Raw genomic sequence first — 18,190 nt, forward strand, 5'->3', positions numbered from 1 at the left:
TGGTTTTCCCAGAATGAGGGGGGAATAAGGAGGAAAGCTCCAACCAGGATTTCTCGAAAACCAGGGAATGTATTGAAAGTTCCCAGAATTTTGCAACCCTACCCAAGAAACCCACGTCTAGCCTCGATTTAGGCAAGTTACTTGTTTCAACCTCGGAAGCATTTTTTGTTTTGTTCAAGACAATACATTTACTGTATAGGATCCAAAATGGTAGGTAGACTGGAAGTTCAGAACAGTACAGTTATGAGTGACAATATTCAAATGAAAAAATATCTTTAATGCTTCACACAATTTCAGATAAAATAGTGGGAGACTCAAATTTCCCTTCTAATTCAAGTGCTTTAAATGCTTAATTATACTCAACAAAAAAACATTTATAACCTTATGGCATCTGACAACATATTCGATGATTCACCTCCCTTTGCACCCAAAAGCAGAACAAAAACCAGTGCAAATATTATCTCACAATGGAATCATAGAATCGTCCCAATTGGTTGTCAGAGTAACAAACACTTTCATCATAAAGGTTATATCCCGAATGGCACCCTATCCCCTTCATAGTGCACTACTTTTGACTGGGCCCTGGTAAAAAAAGAAATAGTACACTATATAGGGAATAGTGTACCACTTTGGAGGCATGCTAAGAGTCAGTCACTACAGCGCCCTGGAACCAATAAGACTAACATCCTGTAATACTCCATTTGAAACACTGGTAATTTATTAAGTTATTATAACTTGCACAGTTGGGGTCTAGGGAGACCTCAAGCATTCCCTTTATAGTGCAGTACTTTAGACCAGGGACCATAGGGAAACCCATAGGGCTCTGGTCAAAAGTAGTTGCCTGACGACTCATCCTGAATTGAATTCCGCTGCTCTATTGATCACTCCATAGAAGAAATGCTAGTGGGTGTGGCATATGGCCAGAGTGATGAGGATGGGTAGTCAGACTACAAAATGATTGCACTATGTAGGGATGCAGTCTGAATGATTACCTCTACATACCACAAGGGTTGTTGGTACTCACTACTAAAAACATACTGTAAGTACTGTACTGACCTTTCAGATAGCTTACCATGTCAGAGAGAGAAATACATTTACTCACACCAGTCAATTGTGTAATTGAAAGATTAAATTAATTAATACATTATGTAAAAAAATGTTGGACCCAGGTATTTGTAACACAGAGACCTTTCAGCAAACATTCACATATTTTGTCATTAGTATAGTTCAATATATATGTTTTTATGCAGCACAGGGCACTGACTGGCCCAAAAGTAAACTCATTTTATAGTGAATTTGGCTACAGTTTGAAACTGACAACTGCATGAGAGTAGTAGTTACAGTATCATAGTTTACAACCACAAGTACTTTGAGGTTGTTTTCTTCCCAGATGGGGAAATGTTATCTTTGAGGAACAAGGCCTAGTTTTTAGCTAGGCTCCAAAACAATCAAAACAACTAGTTGAAATACATATAGCAATAGGCCCAGATCTATAGTTGCATGCTTACAAATAGACCGCTTTGCACCGTAGTAACCAATGTCCAGTGCGATAACACTAACATGTACTCTACCGATCAAAAGTTTGGGGTCACTAAGAAATGTCCTTGTTTTTGAAAGGATAGCACATTTTTTGTCCATTAACATAAAATTCATCAGAAATACAGTGTAGATATGGTTAATGTTGTAAATGACTATTGTAGCTGGACACAGCAGATTTTTTATGGAATATCTACATAGGCGTACAGAGGCCCATTATCAGCAACCATCACTCTTGTGTTCCAAGGGCACGTTGTGTTAGCTAATCCAAGTATATCATTTTAAAAGGCTAATTGATCATTAGAAAACACTTTTGCAATAATGTTAGCACAGCTGAAAACTGTTGTTCTGGTTAAAGATACAATAAAACTGTCCTTCTTTAGACTAGTTGAGTACCTGGAGCATCAGCATTTTGGGTTTGATTACAGACTCAAAATGGCCAGAAACAAATAACTTTCTTCTGAAACTCGTCGGTCTATTCTTGTTCTGAGAAATGAAGGCTATTCCATGCGAGAAATCGCCAAGAAACTGAAGATCTCGTACAACGCTGTGTAATACTCCCTGAACAGAACAGAACTGGCTCTAACCAGAATAGAAAGAGGAGCAGGAGGCCCCGGTACAGAACTGAGCAAGAGGACAAGTACATTAGAGTGTCTAGTTTGAGAAACAGACGCCTCACAAGTCCTCAACTGGCAGCTTCATTAAATAGTACCCGCAAAACACCAGTCTCAATGTCAACAGTGAAGAGGCGACTCCGGGATGCTGGCCTTCTAGGCAGAGTTCCTTAGCTAACACAACGTGCCATTGAAACACAGGCGTGATGGTCGCTGATAATGGGCCTCTGTACGCCTATGTAGATATTCCATTAAAAATCAGCCGTTTCCAGATACAATAGTCATTTATAACATTAACAATGTCTACACTGCATTTCTGATCAATTTTATGTTATTTTAATGGATAAAAAAAAATCGCTTTTCTTTCAAAAACAAGGAAATTTCTAAGTGACCCCAAACTTTTGAACGGTAGTGATATTTACAGTTTCAATGCAGGCTTCCTAATTAATTTGTTTTCCAACATTGCTTCCTGTTGAACCTTGTCTGAAATAAGAGTGGGAAAACACAGATAGTGCCCTGTTTAAATGACTTGTGCTGAGGAAGACCACAATGACGACATTGTCATCTCGATACTCGTAAAACTGTTTGTAGCAAAAATAATCATTCTTGTCAAATAAGTGGTTAGACGCAACCCAAAAACATTGAGGTGCTTAAAATAGATGTGCTTGCTGGCTTCAACTCTGTTCAGTGTTTAGTCCATTGCAGTGTTTTTTTTTACCCTTTTCAATCCTTGCACAGAAAAGCACCCCCCCCCCATCCCAAGTGTTATTTTTCAAGGTTTTTCCTCCTTTTTCCCTGTGTCACCTTTGATCGTTCATAGCCTTCCAAGTAAAATACACAATTACTACTTGTCCATTCTCAGTGGCTAAGGCATTCCAAACCTATTTGCTTTTCTTACATTCCTCTAAACAGCACTTCCGTTTAATACACCAAGTTTTACGCTGGACAAGCTGTTGTTGGACGAGCTTGGCTGTAGTCTGCCTGTCCTCTGTGTCAAGGACCCCACTTCAAACACCTCCTGGATGGCTTTGCGGAAACAATGGAAGTTATAGTCTATTAAACCTGAAAGAAAACATCAGAAAATAAATCACGCTATATGAATTTATTTCAAAACAAATTGGGCTAATAACTTCCAGCACTACAAATGAGATAAGCATGGTAGTGCAGCGTGTTAAACTTCTTCTAAAGGCTATATGCATGTCGGTCAAATCAACAATAGGCTGCTAAGATAAATGGTTAAATCCTATAAATGGTGCCAGACTTTTGTCTTACCTTTCTTTTCAAAGCTCTCCTCTCTAAGGATGCAAACGAGGGCTAGGAACTTGGTGACCTCTTTCAGGTAGAGTATGGTGGTATTGTTGAGCTTAATGATGGCCAAAGACTCCTTATCATATGCACTGCCATTTCCATCTTCCCTCAGGCTGCAATGGAAGAACACAAAGCTATTCACTTTTTACAATCACAAAATAAACTCAAAGCTCTCCACAATAGCTTTTCACAATCACAGCGATCTACGATTCCATGTCAACCTTTGCAATCACAAAAGCATCCTTACCACATGCTTCAACCGAATACAGTGCCAGAGGAATGCGTATTCACTGCATTGTTCATTTCAAATGATTTTCACATAAATCCCAAGCATGTACAATGTAATTTATTGAAGAGACAGTTAAATAGGATGTCCAATATACACATTTTTAAATGGCATGGCAGGGTTCATCAACTAGATTCAGACGAGGGGTGATTGTTTTCTTGAGCAGATGGTCGGGGGGCCGGAAAATAATTACAAATTATTTGTAGACTGCAAATTGACGACAAGAAGCCCAAACACATAATAGTTGACTAAAACATAATAATTTCAAACCTTGCTTACATTTGTAAACGATCATGTCTCTATTATGCATGGGAATACATGGGAACAGATTTCCAAAGTTAAAAGTACTTGGAGCTGATTTCCTGGTGTTTTTGTAGTCTTATGTCAAACAATAATTTTTTATTATTATTTGCATTTATTTTGGGGGGGTTTTTGCTTATAAAACTTAGGAGGCCAAATAAAACCACCTGCGGGACAAATTCTGCCAGTTGGGGAACCCTGGCATATGATTTTCTCTCACCCATAGATACAAGAGACGTCAATGACAACATCGATCATGTCACAACAAAGCTCGTATGACTGCATGTCCACAGGGGAGCTGTCGGTGGCGATGTAAATCTTACTGACCACGTCAAACAGGAAGGCTTTCTCAATCCCAGAGTTCTGTCCAAAAATAAAAACACGGGCAATGTTTTGACATAAGAAACATTATCGAAAGGACTAAAACTTTGCAAAAAATCTGTTGTGATTTGTGTAGAAGTACAGAAAAACAAGCATCAGTTCAAATCAGCTTATTGGTCAAAACAATACGTACTGATATGAAAATGTTCACAAGGTTTTCCAATGTTGGCAGCTGAGGAATGAGCTTCTGGACAACTTTACTGAAAGCCTCAAATATAGAGTGGTCATAGATGCTGGTCAAGTAAAAGCTGAAACAGAGAGAGGAGGAAGAGGGAGAGAGAATTGAGATCGCAGTTATATTTCCTGTGTTTCTAACAGTTCCTCTCCCAACATGTTAGGTCAAAAACAAGCTGATCCCTCTGAGTAACATTCAGCCACATACCTAACCTACCACCAGTTAAGGACAAAACAGACCGAGGCCAACAAATGGTTAAAAGCAAGTGTGTGGCCTTCATATCTCCTCTGACTACAGAATATCAGCTGACATTTACTACTGTTCATTTCCCTAAGATTCTTCATGTTGAATAGCCACAGTTGGTCCAGACCCAGCAGGTGATCTACTGCGCACGGCCGACGTTCATTATGTTGTGTCTTATCCTTTATACTAAAGGCCGTTACACACGTCATGCAAACAGAATGACGGATCGCTGTATACTGTCCGTTCCAAATTTTGAGCCACACAAAAGTACATAGAACTAAATGTGAAAATAACACTCCGTTGCTGTGTTTGCATAGTTTGAGTGAAGTGTGTAGGGCCCTTAACCTGAGATGAAGCTTCTCCAGGCTGGCATCTGCCAGGTCATCGTTGGCTCTCTGATGGACGTCTCTTTGGGTTTCTATCTTGTGGTCGTCTGACAGGCCATCAACCTTATGGATAAACACCTCAAAGTTGATCTCTGGGTTGACCCTGTAGGCTCGGGACACTGTGAGATGTAGCCTCCCCAAGGCTTCAACATAATCATCCTGATGAAACCAATAGAGAACAAAGGCATAAGACGTGCTACCTGTCCCAGACCTGCTGTTTTCAACTCTCTAGAGACCGCAGGAGCGGTAGAGATACTCTTAATGATCGGCTATGAAAAGCCAACTGACATTTACTCCTGAGGTGCTGGCTTGCTGCACCCTCGACAACTACTGCGATTATTATTATTTGACCATGCTGGTCATTAATGAACATTTGAACATCTTGGCCATGTTCTGTTATAATCTACCCGGCACAGCCAGAAGAGGACTGGCCACCCCTCATAGCCTGGTTCCTCTCTAGGTTTCTTCCTAGGTTTTGGCCTTTCTAGGGAGTTTTTCCTAGCCACTGTGCTTCTACACCTGCATTCCTTGCTGTTAGGGGTTTTAGGCTGGGTTTCTGTACAGCACTTTAAGATATCAGCTGATGTACGAAGGGCTATATAAATACATTTGATTTGATTTAGAGCAGACACAATGCAGCAGCCTATTTTTTTATATAAATAAAGATCAGTGGAACTGTAGGCTGTACAGTCAATCTCCCAGGACTGCTGTAGAAAAGAAGAGCCTTCTCAATGTTTGCCATGGGTAGTGGGTAATTCCATGGTAACGGAATTATGGTAACGGAGACTCATTTTTTCACTTTCAAATGTATACCTAACAAAAAACGATTGATTTTAGAGTTAAACAAACCCTACATCTCTATGCACACGGACTACTTTTAACAATTTCCACTGAACATTTAAAAAAAAACATTAACAGGAAGAACTGTGCAGATACAAAGTTCAGTAACAGAATAAATCTGAGGGAGATTTTACCATTATTCTGTTACCAAACTGTGCATCTGCAGTTTTTCTAAGTAGTCATTAGAGTTGTATGGCTTGTTAATCTTTGAAATCAATGTTTTTTTGTTTGGCATACATTTTAAAGCATAATTCAAGTATGTTACCTTGGAATTGCCCTAGTACAATGTCTAACATTCTCACCTGAGCATCAATGACGAATATCAAAGCCCCCGTGCCCCTGAAGATCATCTCATAGTCGAAGGTAGGGTCAAAGAAGTCCACCTGACCCGGGAAGTCCCAGATTTGAAAATTGACGAAAGAGCTGCTGGAGATGTCATCCTTGTAGATTTTGTTGGTGCTCTCCAAGAACAGTGTCTCGTTGGGCGACATCTTGTGGAATACAACCTGGATATAACACAATAGATTTTTTAAATTAGACAAATACAATCAGTGTAAATTACTACTTGACTAACTAGCATAGGTAATCAACAACATGAGTAGTGTACTATTCATAAACACTATGGTGCATACACATTATAAACATTGTAGTGATGCACAGAAGAACTGACCAGCAGAAACTTATTGGAGAACTAAACTAATAGAAGTACAGCAACACACCTTTTGAATAGATGACTTTCCACTTCTCCGCAATCCCATCAGCAGGATCCTTGGTTTACTGTCACCTGACGTCGTGCTCTCCTCCTCGATATCTGGTTCCTCCACTCCGTAGCCAAAATCCTTTGGGAAAGAGTCCACAACACCATAACTCCGAGCCAATGCAGGCTCCTCGTACTGAATTGACATTTTGCCTCAACTCTACCAAACAAATCAACGTTAGCGATAGTTAAATCTACTGGTCAAATCCAACCCCGTTTTGAGATAGCGTTAGCACTAACTAGCCTAGCTAACTACTCAGATAGCTTGCTAGCTACTGGTTTTGCTTGGTTGTTCACAACCTAGTCGTGATTTGAAAACAGACAATAGGTAGTGCTGTTATAGGGTGTATTCACTACGAACTAAATACCAGCATTTTAGTACCAAACAACATTATTGTATACTATACTTCCGCTACCCAACACCCCCGGGTTTAGCTTATCAACTAGCCAATTTTGTCTCACTTCCGCCATAGCCTGTATTTTCCCGCCCCCTTAATCTCATTGGTTCTCTCTACGCACAGCAGTGTTAGAACATTGGCCCGTTGTCTTTCCTACTTCTCGAATTTTCAGCGCAGCTCAAGCAATTTCTCCAACCGTCAACACATTCAGATGAATAGAGGACGCGTACCTGGACACAAGTTGGTTGGGAATTGTGTGTGTTGGGGGGGCTAAGGGCTGTTCTTTTCACGAAGCAACACTGAGTGCCTGGATACAGCCCTTAGCCGTGGTATATTGGCATATATACCACAAACCCCAGAGGTGGTGCCTTATTACCATTATAAATGGGTTACCAACGTAATTAGAGCAGTACAAATAAATGTTTTGTCATACCCGTGGTATGTGGTCTGATATACCACGGCTGTCAGCCAATCAGGGCTCGAGCCACCCAGTTTATAATTTTGCTTATACAAGGGGTGGGTCTAATCCTGAATGCTGATTGGTTAAAAGCCAATTCCAGCCGGTGTCTATTTCACAAATTACCACCAGCTAAATCTATGACATTAAAATGCCTATTTACTCCACTGACTGCTCAATCCACTGTCTCATCAGCCCAGCTATTAATTTTTATTTAACTAGGCAAGTCAATTAAGAACAAATTCTTATTTACATTGATTGCCTACCGGGGAACAGTGGGTTAACTGCCTTGTTCAGAGGCAAAATGACAGATTTTTACCTTGTCAGATCAGGGATTCGATCCAGCAACCTTTCGGTTACCTGCCAAAAGCTCTAACCACTAGGCTTCCTGCCTTGAACGCCACAATAAAAAGCATACTATATCACATTTCTTTTAGACTAACATTTCATTTTCAACAGAGGAGATTTGTATAAAACCTTGCTGTCAGGACACTGTTGTTCAGAGGAGCAAGAACGTTGCCAGCCAGTATGGCAATCCAACAATTAGAACTATCGGAGTTATTGGAAACTCAATAGTAGACTGTTGGAAGATGCTAATTTCAAGATCGTTGCCTAAGATATTATACAACAAAATTTGAGGAAAGCCCAACCATTTTAGTCTTATGGGAAATATTGGTACTTAATGGAGTATGAAATAAGACAAACAGCCATGAAGAGAGGTAAAGAAATTGCTGAACTTAAAAGACTGAGGTAAAATAAACTTAAGGAAATAATTTCTCTAATCTCTATGGAGGACCTTGATGAAGAAGGAAAGGGTCAGTTATTCTCTTTACAACTGGAAATGGACCGAATGTATGAAGAGAGAGCAAAAGTGGCATTTGTAAGATCAAGAAGGAGATGGATGGAGGAAGGTAAAAATACTCAAAATACTTTTACAATTTCGTGAGAAAATCTGAATTTACCTCTATTCATGAGTTTAATATAGATGGTAAAGAAAATGAAAACCCCAAAGATATTTCAAAATATGTTTCAGAATTCTATGGTAATCTTTACACCAGAAATGCCTGTCCTACTAGTGACATATCTGCCTTTCTAGATGAAGACTTCCAAAAGTCTTGTGATTAATTAATTTATATTAATGAAATAAAAAAATGTATCAGCAAGATAAAAGAGAACAAATCTCCAGGGAATGATGGCCTTTTTTGTGAATTCTATAAATATTTTCAGGAGGATATTGTTGAATTTATATTTAAAGTTTTTAAGGAGGCAATTGATTTAGGGGTCCTGCCTGTTTCTGCAACACAAGGCCTTATTTCTGTAATCCCCAAACCAAACAAAGATCCTATGATGTTAGAAAATTGGAGACCAATCACATTAATTAACAATAATGGAAAGCTGCTTGCATGCATCTTTGTAGAAAGACTTATAAAAGGTCTTGACGAAATCATTGATGATACCCAGTCTGGTTTTATGAAGGGGAGACATATATGTAATAATATTTGACTAGTATTGGACTTGATAGACTACAATGAGCACATTATGGAAGATAGCTTTATTTTATTTGTAGACTTTTACAAGGCTTTGATACAGTAGAACATTATTTTATTTTTGAGACTTCGATTTTTTGGTTTTGGTCAATATTTTCAAAGTGTAATTAAGACACTTTACAATAATAGTAATGCTCTGTTAAATTATCCCATGGAACTTCACAGAGATTCGACATTAGAAGCGGAATTAAACAAGGATGCCCAATTTCTCCTTTCTTATTTTTATTGGTCACACAAGTTATGGCACTTCATATCTATACGGATAGATTTAGGGGTATTCAGATACAAGATAAAGAGATACAATTTTCATTATTGTCTGATGACACCACCATTTTTTTTAAAGATCATAATGAAGCCAGGAAAGCTATTGAGTGTGATAATGCCTTCTCACATGTATCTGGTTTATCTCTGAATATTAGGGAATGTGAATTATTTGTGTTGAAAAGATGTGACTTAAACTCAGTATATAATATCCCTGTAAAAGATGTGATCACATATCTTGGTATTAAAGTTAGCAAAGATCCGAAAGAAATGGCCAACTTAAATGTATCTCTTATTGTAGATACTATTGGAAAGAGATTTAACTCATGGTTATTATGAGATTTTTCTTTATCTGGATGTGTACTTTTGTCAAAATCTGAAAGTCTGTCCAGATTAGTTTATACCTCCCTTGCCTTGGATGTTCCTCTGTCAGTAACTAAAATGGTTGATTTTAAATTATTTAACTTCATGTGGAGGATAAACCTCATTATTTAAGGAAAGCGGTAATATGTAGCACCCAAAGTGAAGGGAGGGTTGAATGCTCTGGATTTTAAAACCTCTAATATAATCTTTAAGATCAAATGGATCCAAACTATTTAAGAAATAAGGATTGCATTTGAAATATAATCCCTAATTTAATATTCCAATAGATTGGTGATCTACAATTCTTACTCAAATGCAACTTTGATGTGGGTAAGATCCCAATTAAGCTTGCTAACTTTCATAAAAAAGCACTTCTAACTTGGAACCTCATGTAAAAACATAATTTCCCCCCACATAGATCTACAATCTGGAATAATAAAGACATAAAATACAAAAACAAGTCTTTGTTTTTCCAGAACTGGTTTTACAACAGCATTATCTGGGTTAAACACTTATTGAATAATGATGGACAAATGTATGATTATCCAGAATATATTAGAACACACAATGTTACATTCACTCCTGAGGATTTTCAAATAGTTGTTATAGCTGTCCCTAAAGGTGCCATTCTTCTTTTAGGAGAATATAACAGTACTCCAAGTTCAACTGTTGAGGATTTTGTAGCCTCAATACAACTAGAAGGAATTGACATTTTAAACTATTAATGTAGTAACATGTATATAAGAAAACTATGTCAAGATGTTACTATCCCCTCTGCTAAAATATACTGGAATGCAGCCCTAGGACAAGTGAACTGGAACAAAGTCTCGTTGTTGTCTGGCAAATATTGTATATCTAATAAGGTGAAAGAAGTATTATACAAACTCATTCATAGAATCTACCCTGTAAAGACCTTTATTATACACAGATTCAAAACAGCTATTGATAACAAATGTGTATTTTGTGGTTGTGACCCAGAAACTCTTTTGGGACTGTTCTTATGTCAGAATATTTTGGAAGTGCGTTAGAGTATTTTATTTTAAAAGAAACTGCCATTGATATTAATTTGTGAGACTCTGATATTATGTTTTATTTTTATCCAAATTATATGGACCCTGATTTAACTTTCATTGTTAATTTGTTTATTTTTCATACCAGATTCTTTATTCATAAAATGAAGTGGGCGGAGAACAAACCTATCTTCACATTGTTTGAGATAGAATTGAAATATTATTTAGAAATTATCAGTAAGTGTAAAAACAAAAAAGCAATATGTACACTTTTTGACAAATTGAAAATGTATCTCGATATGTAACACCCCTGTCTGTTTATGTACTCTTGTTTGTATATTTCTGTTTTTGTATTTGTTTTGTTCATTATAATAATTTATGAAAAAAGTGACAAAATGACCAGCCGGCTTGGGCAGCAACCCTAGATTTATGTCGGGACTATATCTTGTGGAATAATTATATGGTATGAGTAAATAAATAAAACATTAAATTAAATTAATCATAGTTATAGCAATCGTAATGTTACCACGGTGGAAGAGAGCAGTCAGGGGTGTATTCATTACGTCTCGCAACGGAAACCGTTTACCGTTTAAGAACCAAACGGAAGCAAACAGAGAAACGGAACAAAACGGGGAGGGTCCTACCAGAATTTGTCCAATAGAAACACTCGTTTTCGTTGTAAAACGTTTTCCCTTTGGAGTGAACGGTTTCTGTTGTAAAACGTTATGCAACAGACGAGAAATTTTGCAACAGAATCTGCGTAATGAATACAACACAGGCTTAGTCGTTTGATAAATATTTCCAGCTGTAGATAGTTTACTCATCTTCATAACCCAACATATTTGGTCGCCAGGCATAATGTCCTATTACAGAGTAAGTATACGAAACCTTTCTTCAATTAACTTCATACGAGTGGTTTGAAGATATCGCTTTCATATCCTGCGTTTTCACTTGTTAGCGTAGTTTTAGCAAACGTTACCTCGCTAACTGAATTCATTTATTACTTTAACTTTCACTCAGCGGCTACACATAATCAGCAGCATGACTGTATTGGCTAGCTTGTTTAGTAGTTCGTTTTCAAACTTCATGGTCAACCAAACATATTTGTATTCTGCTTGCTTACTGCCCGGAAACAGTTAAGTAACTGAAGTAGTAAGCTAGTTGCTGCACATAGACAACGTTTGTTTTGTTACAGCCTTTTTGATGTATTTTCTTTATTGTTTCTTTCAGGGTTCTGAGTCAAAGAGGGAACAATTTCGAAGGTATCTCGAAAAAGCGGGTGTTCTTGACACTCTCACCAATGGTAGGTCTTTCAGAAATTCAAGGACATTACTGCCACAATGAATAGACTATGTATGCATATAGCTATTGTCTGTGTGAGAAACTTTGTTTCATTTTTTCTTTTAACCGTAACCACTTGCATAGGCTAGTGTAAATGTAGTATCTTTGAGTGTTATACACATCACCACCAATGTCCATAACTACAGTCCTGCTGTTTGCAGTGTTGGTGGCCCTATATGAAGAGACAGAGAAACCTAATAATGCTTTGGAGTATCCTTTTGTCTTGGTTTGGTAATACTCCAAATTGATATGATAACAGAAGCGTCTTAAACTAACTTATCTTATTGATGGTTCCTGTCATTTTTTAAATTTGTGATGAGAGATTCATGTATGTAGAACAAACATGCATCTCTGACAGGCTCTATTTGTGGTATTTCTGTCTGCACAGGTCAAGAATGTTTTTGTACTGAACATGGCCCATGTAGGCCTAGTCAGTCATTGGGCGGGGAAATTACCTTGACCAAAATCTGGTGACTACAGCCCCCCCGGCAACTCGGTCAAGGGTAGAATTTGTCTACATCACAATATCCGCATCTACAATTGTGGTTGTGCATGTGATGTCTTTAAAATCTCCATCCCAAACTATGAAAATTTCTAAAATTTTGGCTGCCTTTCCTTCCATTTCTCTGCTGCCAATGACTGGAACGAATTGCAAAAATCACTGAAGATGGAAACTCATATCTCCCTCACCAACTTTAAGCATCAGCTGTCAGAGCAGCTTACAGATCACTGCAGCTGTACACAGCCAATCTGTAAATAGCACCCTCAACTACCTCATCCCCATGTTATTACTTACCCTCTTGCTCTTTTGCACCCCAGTATCTCTACTTGCACATCATCTGCACAGCTATCACTCCAGTGTTAATGCTAAATTGTAATTATTTTGCCTCTGTGGCCTATTTATTGCCTTACCTCCCTACACGTCTACATCTGCACACACTGTACATATATTTCTATTGTGTTATTGACTGTATGTTTGTAACTCTTGTTTTTGTCGCTTTGCTTTATCTTGGCCAGGTCACAGTTGTAAATGAGAACTTGTTCTCAACTGGCCTACTTGGTTAAAAAAAGGTGAAATAAAAAAATAAGAGTTTAGGATGTGCCAGTGGCTGGTCTAGTGGTAGTGCTGCTGCCCCTAGACCACACATTGCCTCTGGAAGAGAACTCTGTCACATTCCATTCTATGCACCATCAGCTCTATCTCCTCATCCCAATAACTTATTCACTGTATCTAACAACAAGAAAGAGTTAGAATAGCCTTCACCTATACACAGCTTTCTAAAGCATCACCTTGGTGTCGCTGGTGTGGAGACAGCAGATGCCGAGGCCCTCCGTTTGGGGGTGTCTGAGCTACAGCAGAAGTGTGATCTGCTCACGGAGGAAAACAAAGAACTCAGAAAGAGGGTCAGCAGCATGGCTGGATAATTTAAAAAAAATCCTAAAGTGCAAGGGGTGGTTTCCAGGACACTGATTAAGCCTAGGCTTGGACTAGAAAGCACTTTCAATCGAGTTTAAAACCACTTTTTTTTTATTGTCCCTGCTTTTAAGTCCAGTCCTACGCTTAATCTTTGTCTGGGAAGCCATCCCAAATGCCTGAAAATGTCAAATCTCGGTACCTTGCAAATAGCTGAATTTGCTCTACTTTGTTTTATAGCTTCTGCAGTATGAACCAACACCTGAGGATGGAGCAGCGGAGTAATGTAGTTGGTTGAATTGTTATATATTTTTTTCACTGTTTGGAAGGGGCGCTTAATGTAAAGCCATCATTTCTTTATTGTGTGTGTGATATATATATATATATATATATATAACACTTCATTATTAAGGCAATGTAATTTTGTTTAAGTAGTAAATGTGGCTTCTGTGTACAGGCACTTCCTTTGTTACCATTATCTCCAATTTAAGTCAATAAATACTCTTGCAGGAAATATTTCTCATGGAATTTCTTTTTGTTGATTTACATTTTACAGTATCTATACTGAACAAAAATATAAATGTAATGATTTGACTTAGTTATAGTTCATATAAGGAAATCCGTAAATTGAAATTCATTAGGCCCTAATCTATGGATTTCACTTGACTCGGAAGGGGCGTGTGCCCACACATGGCTGCTCTCCAATCAGAATGAGTTTTTCCCCACAAAAGGGCTTTATTACAGACAGACATACTCCTCACCACCCCTCTCAGACGATCCCGCAGGTGACTAAGCCAGATGCAGAGGTCCTGGCCTGGCGTAGTTACATGTGGCCTGCGGTTGTGAGGCCGGTTGGACGTACTGCCAAATTCTCTAAAATGACAGAGGCAGCTTATGGTAGAGAAATTAACATTAAATTCACTGGCAACAGCTCTGGTGGACATTCCTGCAGTCAGCATGCCAATTGCACTTGAGACATCTGTGGCATTTTTGTCCCCAGCACAAGGTGCACTGGTGTAATGATCATGCTCACTAACAGGGATGTAAACCAACTTATGTTAAACATTTGAGCGAAATAAGCTTTTTGTGCATTTGGAAAATTTCTGTGATTTTTTTTAATTTTTTAATTTTTTATTTTTTTTATTTTAGCTCATGAAACACGGGACCAACACTACATGCTGCGTTTTATATTTTTTGTTCAGTTTAGATGGAATTCCCAACAACTGATACTTGCCCCTTATTTCAATGCCAAAAAAACAGGGTTTAAAAATGTGTTACCTAAAGTCAATGTTCTTGCCTGTTTCTGTTTGGATTGATATTTTAACCCACACCTTAGGGAAATTATTAAATTCATTAATTTAATAAGAAATTAAAGAATATTTGTACTTTATTTTATAAAGGAAGTTATACAATTGTGAAAACAAATCAATGTTCAGTAAAAATACAGTTTTCATTTAATCCCCTACCACAGCACCATAAATATGTATAATTTACATTGTCAAATGACCAGTGGGCTTTGGGCCACAATATCAATGCTATTTGAGGACGGAGGACATCTGCAGTAATCCGACCTGGGGGAAAAAAACTAGTTGAGTAATATGCAACTGGTTTATTACTCCTTAGCCAAAGTCCTTGTAGTAGTGGGTTTTCAATTACAGTTAAACTCCAACTGTATTTTGTTATTATAGTGGATAGTATTGAATACATTTGACCAGTACATCATGAGCAAAGACACTATTAATTGGACTGATACTAAAATGGATCGTAATGTCGCTGACAAAATATCCTCTGATTAGTTTGGTAGCTAGTGAACTCCAGCCACCAATTTCAACTGGGGAAAGTCAAATTCTGAACGGAATTTAAAAAAGTGCAATACCACAGACTAAAATGAGAATGTTGCTAAACAGGTCTCTTATTTTCCTTGTTAACAAATGCTGGCTTTATCCAATGAATAACATTGATTCAGTTTTGGATTACGTAATTGCAAATTACTGCCTAAAGGATATAGATGTTCTGATTCTGCTTTCCATTGCTCTTTGTTCATTACTACAAAATGCACCTTTTTTTATGGTACAGTATATAAGACAAAGTAATGCTGTAAACATGACACTGGCGTTGCTATACGTTTTCTCTCAAACATAGTTTTACCGTTTTGTCCTGCTTCAAGGAGTAGTTCACTATTTTACAACTTGATGTTAGGTAGTTCTTCACCCTGAAAGTAGTGGGTCAAGAGAAACTAATTCTTTAAACAGCCATTACAAACCTCAACTAATTTTAGCCATCAAAAGCTAACAATCAATGGAAGTGATGGGGGAATGTGAGCATAGCCTAACACTGTAACAGTTTCTTGTGACATGAGTTTAATACCCTAACTCTTAGATCTGCAGGTCGCCTGGAGCTCGTCTGCTTGTGGCTTTACTTGCCAATGACATTCGGCGGTTGGGAGAGCAGACAGGACTGTTGCCATCGTGGCTGTGCCGGGATGCAGACCTCAGCTCTCCTATTGAGTCTGGGCTATGGGGTCTGCTCATTCTCTTGAGGTCCGGCTTAGAGAAGGCCCTGGCTCGGCTGGCAGCAAAGCTGCAGCGTGGCTTCATTCTTATTGTTCCAGGGTAGGAGTCCCCACTATTTGAGCCATTCCCTTCCACCACTGTGGAACAGTTCCATGGGGCACTGACCCGTCGTGGTTTCCTCACAATGACCGAAAGGGTCGGACATGAGGAGGCATCTACCCCGGGGTACTCAGAGCCCTGTGAATTGAAGCCCACATGGTGGGGGAAATGGGCGAGAGGATCTACGTGGCAGGGTAGAAGATCCATGTGATAGGGTAGAGGGTGCATGACAAGGACCTCTGGCTCATCCACAGAGGGAGACCGAGTCGTCTCACTGCTGGTGTTTGAGTTGCTGTTGTGCTCAGTAGGACTTGGCAACACTCCCTCCTTACTGTCTGTATTGTGGCTGTCAGTACCTGGCTTGACTCCAGGGTACCCCTGAATGGGAACAAAGGCAGAGGAGGCATTGAGGAGGGGATACGTGGGTCCATTACCCTGCTTCTCCAGCAGGAATGTGTACCCACTCGGTGCTGTGTGGATAGTAGGCTTGGGGCCCACAGAGGTGCCCCCCATGTTAACCTGTTGCACAACAGAGTTTCTTTTGGACTTGCTAACATAGCAGTCATCCAGGTCATCCTTAAGATGTGGTTGGTCGGCCAGGATGCCCTTCTTGAGCTTCTTGTAGCTCAGGTGCATGATCTCCAAGAGGCTGAGGAAGAGGGACACGGTGGCGATGCCCTGCATGAACATCATGAAGATGTTTTTTTCCGTGGGCCTGGAGACAAAGCAGTCCACCACATTTGGGCAGGGCTCCCTCTTGCACTTAAATAGAGGGTCCAGGTGGTGGCCATAAAGGAGGTACTGGCACAGCATGAAACCCACCTCCACCACAGACCGAGTGATGATGTGGGCCACGTAGGTCTGTAGCAGGGACCCCCTTAGCGGGGCCTTGTTGAGCTTCCCCAGATCCAGTTGTTTCATCTCTCTCTCGATACGTCTCCGCACCTCGATCAGCGCCACGTCCACTGCCTCCAGCTCCCGACGCAGAGCCGCCTTTTTAGTGTGACGCGTCTTCTCCAGAGCTCGCAGCTGGTAGATGGCGTGACCCATGTAAACTAGAGAGGGCGAGGAGACGAAGATGACCTGGAGAACCCAGTAGCGGATGAGCGAGATGGGGAAGGCTCGGTCGTAGCACACATTGCGGCACCCTGGCTGTTCTGTGTTGCAGATGAAGTCGGCCTGCTCGTCGTTCCACACGCCTTCTGCAGCAACGCCAAGTGCTAGCATCCGGAAGATGAAGAGGATGGTCAGCCAGGTCTTTCCCACCATAGTAGAGTGGATATGCACTTCCTCCAAGATCCCACCCAGGAAGTTCCAATCTCCCATCTTCACACGGGTTTTGCTTATTGACGGGAAAAGGTCTTTGTTACTTAAAAAGCAAAGACAATATGGAAATGGAATGTCAAAGTTAAGTGTATGTGGAGGTCAATAATAATACATGGCACAATGTGTAAACAATGTTCAAAGAATTCCAGGCTTCATTTGATTATGAATTAGTATTGATGATGATGACGATCATTACAATGATTGGTAATTGGAGAAAAAATATAGAATTATTAGCCTACCATTGATCCAGGTTTATTGGACCAAAAAAATATTGGGACGTGTAATGGATATAGGAGATGATAGCAGCGGGAAGTAGTTTGGGGGTGCCTGCGCTGAAGACTTCTATATCGGTCCACTAATATAAGACTAGTAAAGGCTTAGTGCATTACTTTTATTTTATACAACTAAATACATTTGAGTGTTTACCAGCATTTGTAACTTGAGTCTGATAATTATCTTTACAAAACAATTTATCTGATTGTGTGCAAATGATTTCTATGTGGAAACTGAAATGGTCTATTCATTCCTTTTCCATTTTAGTAGCTGCTCTTATCCAGAGCAACTCACAGTAGTTAGTGCATACATGTTCATGCTGGTCGCCCATAACCCTAGCATTGCAAGTGCTCTGCTCTACC

At 39.3% G+C, this 18,190-nt stretch overlaps 3 protein-coding genes across 4 annotated transcripts; 1 reads left to right on the top strand and 2 right to left on the bottom strand.

Annotated features, from left to right (window-relative positions):
- Nucleotides 1–256: 256 nt before the first annotated feature.
- LOC129830955 (ras-related GTP-binding protein C-like) lies at nt 257–7,688 on the bottom strand. Its single transcript, XM_055893840.1, has 7 exons — nt 6,789–7,688; nt 6,372–6,575; nt 5,189–5,388; nt 4,559–4,673; nt 4,265–4,407; nt 3,423–3,571; nt 257–3,212 (listed from the first exon to the last, which is right to left on the bottom strand). The coding sequence occupies exons 1-7, from the start codon at nt 6,972–6,974 to the stop codon at nt 3,055–3,057; spliced, it is 1,155 nt and encodes a 384-aa protein (XP_055749815.1). The 5' UTR covers nt 6,975–7,688; the 3' UTR covers nt 257–3,054.
- A 3,859-nt stretch (nt 7,689–11,547) lies between these two features.
- LOC129830958 (c-Myc-binding protein-like) lies at nt 11,548–14,131 on the top strand. Of its 2 annotated transcripts, none has more exons than XM_055893843.1 (5): nt 11,548–11,735; nt 12,093–12,165; nt 12,350–12,413; nt 13,478–13,607; nt 13,858–14,131. In XM_055893843.1, exons 1-5 carry the CDS (start codon nt 11,721–11,723, stop codon nt 13,900–13,902), a joined length of 327 nt encoding a protein of 108 aa, XP_055749818.1. In that variant the 5' UTR covers nt 11,548–11,720; the 3' UTR covers nt 13,903–14,131. The 2 variants fall into 2 exon arrangements, with proteins under 2 accessions (XP_055749818.1, XP_055749820.1); XM_055893845.1 differs by having other exon boundaries at nt 11,552–11,735; nt 12,365–12,413.
- LOC129830956 (gap junction alpha-9 protein-like) lies at nt 14,123–17,558 on the bottom strand. The gene has a single exon (XM_055893841.1). The coding sequence runs from the start codon at nt 17,553–17,555 to the stop codon at nt 15,993–15,995; it is 1,563 nt and encodes a 520-aa protein (XP_055749816.1). The 5' UTR covers nt 17,556–17,558; the 3' UTR covers nt 14,123–15,992.
- Between the last annotated feature and the right edge of the window lie 632 nt (nt 17,559–18,190).

Source organism: Salvelinus fontinalis, chromosome 32 (genome assembly GCF_029448725.1).
Source record: "Salvelinus fontinalis isolate EN_2023a chromosome 32, ASM2944872v1, whole genome shotgun sequence".
NCBI lineage: Eukaryota > Metazoa > Chordata > Actinopteri > Salmoniformes > Salmonidae > Salvelinus > Salvelinus fontinalis.